At 43.9% G+C, this 10358-nt stretch overlaps 1 protein-coding gene across 1 annotated transcript; it reads right to left on the reverse strand.

Annotated features, from left to right (window-relative positions):
- Positions 1-5049: 5049 nt before the first annotated feature.
- LOC124670978 lies at positions 5050-6242 on the reverse strand. The gene is made up of 3 exons (XM_047207435.1): positions 6173-6242; positions 5732-6033; positions 5050-5643 (listed from the first exon to the last, which is right to left on the reverse strand). Exons 1-3 carry the CDS (start codon positions 6240-6242, stop codon positions 5050-5052), a joined length of 966 nt encoding a protein of 321 aa, XP_047063391.1.
- Between the last annotated feature and the right edge of the window lie 4116 nt (positions 6243-10358).

Genomic DNA, 10358 nt, shown 5'->3' on the forward strand with positions numbered 1-10358 from the left:
AGCTCCTTTATTTTTTATAATCGCTTAAACTACATAGAGAGGATTGTGTCTGGCTCGGTGCGATTTTATGTGCATTTTAGTATTCTTAAATATCTTGGTAGAGATCGTGGAAGGGTGTGCTAAAACTAGTATCCTAGTAATGGTTTCTAGTGTTTTCTAAGCATAGTGCTCCTCAAATAGATTAACCATTGTTGGGAAAGTTTGCAACATCCTTGAAGGCTACAGCAATAACGTCATGATCGAGAAGTTCTTTCAGCATCAGGAAAGGCAGAGAAAGGTTGCTTCAGGTGATGGAAGTGACATGCAGAAATCTTCAAAAAAAAAAAAATACAAATAAGGACGACGTTACTCATGTGGTGCCCAGTCAATATGAGTAGGATAAAATTTTGATGGAAGAAATGTCAAGAAAGAAAGAAATGGACGTAGTGAAATTGCCACTTAGTTAGCACACTGGTAATTTTTCAGAGAGCGACATTGTAGCTGATGCAGAGAATCAGAGATGTCGAAGGGATAAGAAGAGTATGTTGCCGATGTACTAGTAGAGTACGATTGCATTGAGGATACATATGCTTCTGCCAGGAAAGTGGGAATAAGCGAGATAGAGAGAGAAATTGCTGAAAAAGAAGAGAAGGAGAATAGTGCACCTAAGAATGTGGCCGTCAAGCAGTATGACATTTGCTTTGCTGGCCATGGTGTTGAGGAAGAGTTGCTATTGAAAGAGGAACATGTTAGAGCTAAAACTTTGGAGGGGATAAAAAAGCTAAGCAGAAGGCACAAGTAGATGAAGTTGTAAGAAACATGAGCGTAAGAAACAAGAAGACTGGTGATGTACATATGGACAAAGTAGAAGAATGGCGAAAAAGAAAAATCTAGATAACTGTCTTAATATTTTAAACTACTCCCTCCGGCCCAAAATGTAAGACGCCTAAACTTTAGAGAAAAGTCAGCATCTTCTAAGTTTAATCAAGTTTATACGAAAAAATATGAATATCTACAATATCAAATAAACGTTTTGGGAACTATACTTTCGAGTGAATCTAATTATATTGATTTGATATTATAAATATTTATATTTTTACGTATAAATTTGGTCAAACTTGAAATATGTTGACTTTTGACTAAATCTTAGATGCCTTACTTTTGGGATGGAGGGAGTATTATATACGAGTTGGTACGTCACTTTGCCTTTGCAAATTACACTTTGCACTTTGCATGGGTTCAATCTACTCCCTCCGGTCCTATTTAATTGACTCAGATTTAGTACAAAGTTGTGCTAAATCCGAGTCAATTAAAAGAGACCGAGAGGAGTACATCTGAGGGCACACATACTCCCCGTTTCGAAAATCACGGACAATTAATATCTCTAATCAATTAATGCTCAAAGATTACTGCCAATTAATGTATCTGTCTATTTTCCTCAGGCGCAAAAGGAACGAAATATCGTCGTTGTTCCTCTCAAGCAGGAGTGCCGAAAAGCGCTTACTTTTCAACACTCACCCCCGATTGCTACAAATGAACTTACAAATCGGTGATGATTTCTCCGACCGTCCAACATTATGACTGGAAGCGTTTGGAGATTATATGCTTAAGGATCTAGTTATAGTTTCTCTTGGTTCACTCAGGGCCGGTCCTGAGATTTTGAGGGCACATGGAGACACTAAAAACTAGGGCCCTAGAAGCAACAAATGGTAAATTATAAATATACGTATGCCATGTTACCAATAAACATTTTAAATGGTACAAAAGAAATAAATATTGACTGCGGATAATGAATTCGTGTTCTCGAAAAAGTTTTCACCATTCCTAGGTTTTAGTGAAGCCTGGGTTCACTGTGTTTTTGGTTGTTGGTGCTCTGTTACACTTCTCATAGTGGGAGTAACATATAGTAACATCACACATCTCAAGGCATTTTGGTGACATGGCATGCCAATAAATGAAGAAAGAGAGTGAGGTGGTAACTAGCTATGCTACCATAACATCACACACCCCAAGGCAAAATCAGTCTACAACATAATAAATGACACAATCCATGACACCACATATAAGTTACTAACCACTATGAAGGTAGTAACTTAGACTAGTGCTGTAACATAACATATGTTACTAGTCTAAGTTACTCCCTACTATGACCAATCTAAAAGTCGGACTGTAGGTTTTAGTGAAGCCTGGAGGTTCTGTCTAGCTTTGCATGTTTTTTTGTAATGGGAGAAACCCACGAGACTTCTCAATTTCAGCAATGAAATTGGAACCATGTGGCTCTTTGATCAAAACAAAAATAACTAGATGTCGATACATGCCAACTTAGATTGCAGCTAGCCCCAGTAGCCAGGAGGCCTCACCGGCTCACCGCACTGCACGAAACTAGGAACACGATGGCGCCTTCTTCGTCCAAACGACGCGGCTGCATGCGGATGCAAACCTATCGGCGACCATGCATAGCATAGCAGGTCGCTAGGAAGTTACCACTCATTCAACGGGAAGATGTAGCGCAAGCATCGCAAAACTGGCCGTAGCCGTTTTACGCGAATCCAAGTCGTTTGGATGTGTTCATATCCCCTGTGGCAGCACCACGCTCTCGTTAACAACGGGCGCACTCGTTCTGCCATGTCAAGACCTCAACCAGCCGCGTTGGAGGACTTAGACCAGCACTCAACATCGGTAATTAATTTGGCGTGCAATGCAAGCAGGCGACAATTACACGTCTTTTTGACCGGACAACAGCAGGTAAAAGCCACAAACTGAAGATATGCATTGCCTGAAATACCTTGGCAAAAGAAAGTGAAAAACCTCGGCCGATGCACGATCACACGAATGGCAAGCTGAAGCATCCGCGAACTTTCGGATCAGTACCATCCCAAGCCAACATGATATACTGCCAAACTCGAAGACTTGACCGGTTACGTCGGTCCAAGTAAAGAAGAAAGCAACTGAAAGAGTTTCTCTGTTTCTTGCTAAGCCTATATAAGTAGAAGTAAACAAACTCCGCCGGTTAATATGCTCGCAGTGAATCAATTGCCAAGTTCGATCGTGCACCTACGATGGTCAGGGCGCTGAGTCTCGCTGCGGCCAAGGGTCTCGCCGCCGGTTCCGTGCACTATGTGCCCGGCAGCGTCGTGAGTCTAGCTCTCGGTTTTGTGGCCGCAGTTGCGATCGTGGCCATCGCCGTGTTTGCCTGCGCTGGCCACAAGAAGAACTCCGCCGGGAAGAATCCTAGGCGTAGAGACGGGCGTCACAACGGCTCTCACTGGCCCGCTGGGCCTGCGGCCGATGTCTACGCGGGGGACGGCGGCGCTAGCGCTAGCGCTAGCGCTAGCGCCGTAGGAGGAGGCGGAGGCTGTGGGGGCGGCGGAGTAGGAGGCAGCGGCGGAGGCTGTGGGGGTGGCGGCGGAGGAGGCGGTGGAGGCTGCGGGGGTGGTGGAGGAGGAGGAGGCGGTGGTGGAGTCTGTTAAGCGAGGCCATCATACATGGACTTTTCCTCACATGGTGAGCACTCCATTATAATGGTGATGATACTCACTTCTATCCATAAATCCATAGATGTAAACTAAAATCACGACATTTATTATAAATTGGAGAGAGCAGTAGGTATGTATATGTAAATACAAATCCATCTGCATATATTCACTATCACTACGGGAAAATCAGGCGCTGCCGTGCAGCCTATCAATGCCGTGAGCCGCCGCACGGCAAAGAAATCATTGTCGTGCGCAGCAAGCAGCACACACGGCAACGAAACTCCACACGGCAAAATCTGAGACCAGCGCACGGCAATGAAGGCAAGCACGGCAAAGACAGAAGCGGCGCACGGCAAAGAATCTCATCACGGCAAAGTACAAAGAAAGCGCACGACAAAGAAAGGAAGACGGCAAAGTCCCTACATGCCGCACGGCAAAGAAATAATGCACGGCAAAGGCCCTGGGCATTGCCGTGGCTCGCCCCTTTGCCGTGCGGACAGGTTAGTTGCACGGAAAAGGCATCTTTGCCGTGCGTTCCCTTCTTTGCCGTGCGCCAATATAATTTTTTTTTGTTTTTCTTCCTATTTTATTTCATCTAATACTTATATTTATTTATTAATTAGTTTTTCTTTTTGATGACTATTTATTAGACAATGTGCAATACAAAATTACTCTCCATTCATCCCCCACATATATAAGGCCTCGTTCGGTTCCTGCGGGATCAATCCGCGCAGGGAAGTATCCATCCGTGTATTCGGGTGATCCCACCATGTCACCCCAATCCCACCAATCCTCTCCCCGCCGGATTCTGGTCCCTAATGCTCATTCGGTTAATCCCGCCGGAGCGCACACACGCAGCGCCTAGCAGCTAGCAGCAGCACACGCAGCGCCTAGCAGCAACATCGCTGTTGCTTGTCCATTTTGTCTAGCAGCAACAGCGCCTAGCAGTCAAGACATCAGATAATAATTACTTCATCAAGTGCACATCAGCATCAGCATCAGCTCGATTTCAGTAAAATTGTTATCTCAAACAAAATACACATCAAGTGCTCTGAAAGAGAGTCATCAGCTTATCACAATAACACAAACATAAATATCAATTTGTTCAGTTTGAAGCATGAAGCATCAAGTGCTCTGAAAGAGAGTCATCAGCTTATTACAATAACACAAACATAAATATCTTTTTGTTCAGTTTGAAACATGAAGCATCAAGTTCTCTGATCCATGAGGTCCTTCTTGAACTCTTCAACTGGAAGGATGATTTGTCAACTCAGCTCCTCATTCCTCTCTTTTTCTTAGCATCTAATTTTCACAAGACATGTAAAATCAAGCAGTAAGAATTGCATCACACCATAATTTGATCTAAAGCATCATGGCATAATCTGAATGTAGCATAATGGCATAATTTAGATCAGGAGACTTGAAGATCAGATAAAAGAGAAGAAAAAACCATCACAGCTACAATCTATCTGCTTGGCAATTAGAAGATGAATTAGATAAAAACCAGACAGTAAAACATCCCATGGTCTGTAACATGCTTCTCATGATCAACGCAAATGAAAGAAAGGGAAAAAAAAAGGAGATTTTACCTTTTCTAAGCCATTTCATCTCGCAGCCACATCAGAGCAGTATCCGCATCAACGCAAATGAAGAGCTCACGGTTGTCTGCATTCTTAAAAACTTTTAGGGCTTTGACCTTCTCCTCTCGTGAGAACGCCATTGTGTTCAGCCTAGCAACACAGTTCTTGATGGAGTACTCATCCACGGCCTCGATCTGCTTACTCTCGATCTGCTTCGACTTAATCTCAATGTATTTTTCCATCATAGCAGCAACATCTCCAGTTGTCCGGCGTTTCTTGGGTTCATTTTCAGTGCTAGTTGATGGTGCAGCAGACACCGTGGGTTGAGCCTCCTCGTTCCTCGCAATGTTCCCAGCAAGGTTGTCCAGCAGACTAGCCTCTTGCATCCCTCCTTGTGTATCATCCAGAACATGCACTGTGGTCTCTACATCAGGATAGGAATGTGTAGCCTCTACAGAACTGACCTCGGGATTGAACTCCACTTGTGTTGGTTCAGTGGAAGTAAAGTTGTAAGTTCCCTCTGCAAGCTGCCCATCGTATAGCTCTCCCAAGGCATCAAAAAGCGGAAAAGCCTTGTTGCTACGGAACTTCCCAATCTTAGGGAATGACTGCATAAGAGAAAAAGAACACATTAGTGATGCATACTGTAAAGAAGAATGGATGGAATCATGTAAGTAGCAAAACAATCAATCTTACAATGATGAGGTTGTCCCACAGCTCTTGATCAGCTTCAATCATACATCGTTTCTCATTCCATGAAACCCCACTCTGCTGTCTAGCCTCCTTCAGCATCTTGTATTCTCTTTTCATCTCCTTTTCTTTGTCTTGTATTTGTCCCTTTGTGTAACTCACATACGGGTGCTTCTCATGGAATTTCTGGGTAATTCTGTTCCAAACATCGGTGGACCATCCATTCTGACCCTTATATTGAGGACAATTGTGCTCATGGAGCAACTCCACAAGAACCTTTTCCATTTCTGTGTTCCATGAAGCCCTAGCTGTTTGACAAGATTTTCAAGATATGAGTAGAAACTTGACGACTAGACTGAATATACACTACAAGTTACAGTGAGCTTGTCAGGTTGACAATGAAATCATATTAAAGAACATTGAGTAGATGTAATAAAAAGCACGCACCTTTGATTCCAACCTTTGATGATGCTCTACTCTCTTTTATAACCCCACCTTTGACCTGCATTCCCACCATTGACGCTACTCCACTCTGTTGGGCATTTTTCGAGTTCTCTAACCTTGGAGATCGTCTGACAGTTGACATGGTGACCCCTGAAAATATTAATGATACAAGCAGCAAGACATATTTTGTTACATAACATGAAAACAAAAGAAGTCCAAATCTGGTACTTTATTGCATCACAAAATAAGTTCACATGAAACTACTTTCTTATAAATTACATAAGTATAGAAGTTCATATTACATCACACGAAAGCAAAAGAACTCTGATTCTGGTACTTTATTACATCACAAAATGAGTTTCAGATGTCACTACTTAACGCCGGTAATCCGCCCACATTTGTTGCGCAATCGTATCTCTAAGGTGGTTGCCTTCATTGTTGACTTGATGATTCTGTGGAGGGTCACCATCGGGTAGGTCAACATAGTTTGCTGCAGGTATGAGTTCTCTTTGGTTATCTAACCAACTCTCATCTCCCTTGTGCATACCGATGATGTTATGCAACACTGCAGCAGCAGCCGGTAACTTTACTTGGTTTTGTACTGTGTGATGTGTTCCAACCTTTAGAATGGGGAAGCGCTTCTTCAAGATTCCCAAATCCCGTTCAATATGATTCCGTATCAGGGCATGGCGGTGATTGAACAATTCTTGGTAGTTTTGGGGTGCTCGGTGACCACGGCCAAACTCCTTCAAATGGTATCGAACACCACGATACAGAGCAAGAAAGAATTTAGTATTTGCATACCCACCGTCCACAAGATAGAACTTGCCCTCAGGTACTCTAAACCCTTTGCGAATTGCTGACCTAAGAACCCTGGCGTCAGTCGCAGAACCCTCCCAACCACAAGAAATAAACGTGAAGTTTAGGTCCAAGTCACACGCCACCATCACATTTTGGCTCAGTGTGCCCTTCCTATTTCTAAATGGTGCGGCTATGTCACCATTAATGTTCATGGGAACATGAGTCCCATCAATAGCTCCAAGACAATGCTGCAAAGAACACCGAGAAGGTATTATTTGCTATGTGAATAAAGAACACATTTTCATGGTTATATGATTTAGATTGAAGTAGTATAGTAAAAACCTGAAAATAAGGAAAGAATCTTGGGTTGTTCCGGATCTTTGGATGTACTCGAGCTGGATTTGGAGGCTTGAGAAAGTGCTTCGATAGTGCAGGAACGATGTTGAAGAAGTTATTCATGATGTTATGGAAAGTGTCATTACTATGCTTGAACTGGAGTTGTAGATCCTGGTAGGAGGCATTATGGGATAGCATCCACAGAAAGGCTGCTAGTTTCTCTTCGACGCTAAGTCTAGTATCACGTACCAACCTCTCGCGTCGAAGGAAACTAGCCAAAGTCCTGAAGATGTGAGCCTCCATCCTAAATGCTACCCGGCAATTTTCTACGTGCCCTTCCAGCAAGTCCCTTACAACCTCCTCGCCTCTTATAATCGATGTATGGCGGGGTACTTTTTCCTTTGGTTCACCCAACAGATGCAACATTGGTAAAAGAAAGAGAACCATATCATCATCATCCTCCTCTTCCTCCTCCTCTTCCCCCTCCCTTCTCTTCCTAATGCGATCCGTAATTCTCAAAGCCATCTACCTTAGTTTGAAATATGTAGATTTAAATACCATAAAAACAAAGAAAACATACAACAAGAACTATGATTCACAGCTAAAAGGCAAACACAATAAAGGTTATTCAACTGAATAACAGAAGTGAAATGCTCCACTCAGTGTCGAAATATAGCATAACAAACGAGCAAGACCAGAACCACGTTCCAGCTTAACACTGGAGCGAAACTACACACAAGCTAGCACCAGGTGAAACTACACTGACGTCTATGTACAGTGTAATGTAATACCAAAATGCTCAATGTAGATAACACACAGAGCTTGCATATGCATTTATTTTTCACCAACCATGTAACCTTTTAGCCGTGAACCATGTCATTGTTTGGCAGTCATTTTGCATGTTAAAATTCCATTTGCAGAACACATAAATTCATTTGAAGGCTACATAAAAAAACAGAGTTTGGATGAAAAAATGGAATCGGAGAGGCTTGTTTAGATACTCTATAATCATGCTGGTTCTAAAATAAACATTGGTCTTTCATCTAGTTTCTGATTGCTTCAGACTTGAGGTCAGTAAAACAACCGGAGAGCAGCACCAACATGAAAAAACAGTTTAATGATTAACAGAGAAAACAATGTAAGCAGTTAAGCACTTAAGCATTGCATCATGGGTTCCGAGATTAGATTCTACCACCAGCTCAATAACTGTATATGAATCTAGAATTTCAGAATCCTAGCTAATTACTCAATAGATGCCAACTACTAGAAATACTGCAATTTGTATTTCAGAAATCAGGAATCACATCAAAGAATGAAGCTGAAAAGGAATATGAACATGCAGGTCTTGTTATTTGTTATATATCGAGTTTGTGATTTTCTATGCTCAAATAAAGATCCTATGTAGAGGAGGAGGAGGGCGCTGGCTATAGAAGCCTTCTTCTCCACAAAGCAAGTCGTTTTTCGTGTTACAAGGTTGCATACTATCCTATATATAGCAGGTTGCAATAGTTTGCTTGCTCTATCTAGGATAGTTGCAGTAGTTTAATTGCAGGTTGAAATACCACAAATAGAAAGAGACACAAAGTATAATTGTAGGTTTAATATGTACTCTGGATAGTTGGTACTTGCTGAAAAGGATGCACTGGACAATTTGTTATATATTAAATCGAAGAACATTACTGGTGACATAGCCACACCATGTGCAGTCTGAAATCTGAATACTGCAACACACTAGTAATTCCATAACACGTGCAGTCTGAAATCTAGGCGCTGCTCAAGTGCAGTCTGAATCTGAATACAGCAACACACTAGTAATTTCATAACACGTAGACAAAAATGCATCTAACATTCATACTGATGAGGATCCATGCCAGATCAAGGAACCATCCAGCACATATACCAGCGAAAATTCTTCTACACTAGTCGAGCAACATCTACCCATGAACCATCCAGCACACGGACGTTCATGGACAAGATCCATGACAGATCGAAACGTCGCTACTGGAACCAACCAACACGAACTGATATACAAGAAGAGGTGGAGGGTAGGAGGAGATGGTTTACCTTCTACCGGCCGGCGTCGGAGGCGGGGAAGGGCAAGATCAGCTTCCTCCGGCTAGGGCTTTGGTCGGGCTCCGTGGCGGCGTCCGCGTCGAGGAAGGGCGGCGGCGTCCGCGTCGAGGAAGAGCTCTCCTCCAGCCGGCCACCGTCTAGTCACCGCCGCCGTCCCCTCCGACCCTCCGTCGTTCCAGCCACCGCCGCCGCCGCCGCGAGAGCCGAGAGCCGAGAGGGAGAGTCGCTTCGTCGCGCTCGGGATTCTGTCCACGGGTCTAGTCGAGCGTTTCTAAAAACCGGTCAAATCGGCGGGTTTCAGGCAAAACCGGGCGGAGTACAAAACCGGAGTGGTTTAACCGAACACGTTCCAGGCGTGGGCCGGTATCTAAACCCCGGGGGCCCAACACCGGTGTAACCACGTGGGTTTCGGCCCAATACCGGCCGGGTGGGGAGCAACCGAACTAGGCCTAAGGGTTTCGGAGCAACCCACGGTTCGGAAAATCTCCTAAGTGTTATCGCCCAACGGTGAGGAAGGTCACACCGGGGAGCTACTTTTGCACCATTAGACCTTGCACCACACTTTGAAACATATCATAGGTCCACATGCAAGATTTGGTGGGGTTCCGGTGCTCCGGCGGTCGTTCTCCCCCTCCTCCCCCCAAAACAGCGGAACGTGTGCCCGGCGGGTCTACCCCCTAGATTTCTCCGCGCGAGGGTGCACCAAATTACTTTTTCATTCTTTTAGGTTTGTTTAGGACATATACACATGGAGAACCAAGATTGGGACCCTTTGGCACATATACCCGCAGCTAGAGCCATTATCACACGATCGAGGGTGTGCCTGATCTACTGGTTAGGGTTAGGTGTAGGGTTAGGGCTAGGGTCTAGGGTGTAGGGCTAGGGTTTAGGTTAAAGGTAAGTATTTATGGTTAGGTATAGTTTTAGGGTTTAGGGTTAGGGGTAGTCTTTATGATGCATGGTTCTGCAGCTCTGGTGT

The sequence above is a fragment of the Lolium rigidum genome, chromosome 7 (genome assembly GCF_022539505.1).
Source record: "Lolium rigidum isolate FL_2022 chromosome 7, APGP_CSIRO_Lrig_0.1, whole genome shotgun sequence".
Classification (NCBI taxonomy): domain Eukaryota; kingdom Viridiplantae; phylum Streptophyta; class Magnoliopsida; order Poales; family Poaceae; genus Lolium; species Lolium rigidum.

Coding starts and splice junctions, on each gene's coding strand:
- LOC124670978 (XM_047207435.1), bottom strand. CDS start 6,242: ATGGTGGGAATGCAGGTCAAAGGTGGGGTTATAAAAGAGAGTAGAGCA. Junction 6,034..6,172: donor ATCAAAGGTTGGAATCAAAG/GTGCGTGCTTTT, acceptor CTTGTCAAACAG/CTAGGGCTTCATGGAACACA. Junction 5,644..5,731: donor TGTGGGACAACCTCATCATT/GTAAGATTGATT, acceptor TCTCTTATGCAG/TCATTCCCTAAGATTGGGAA.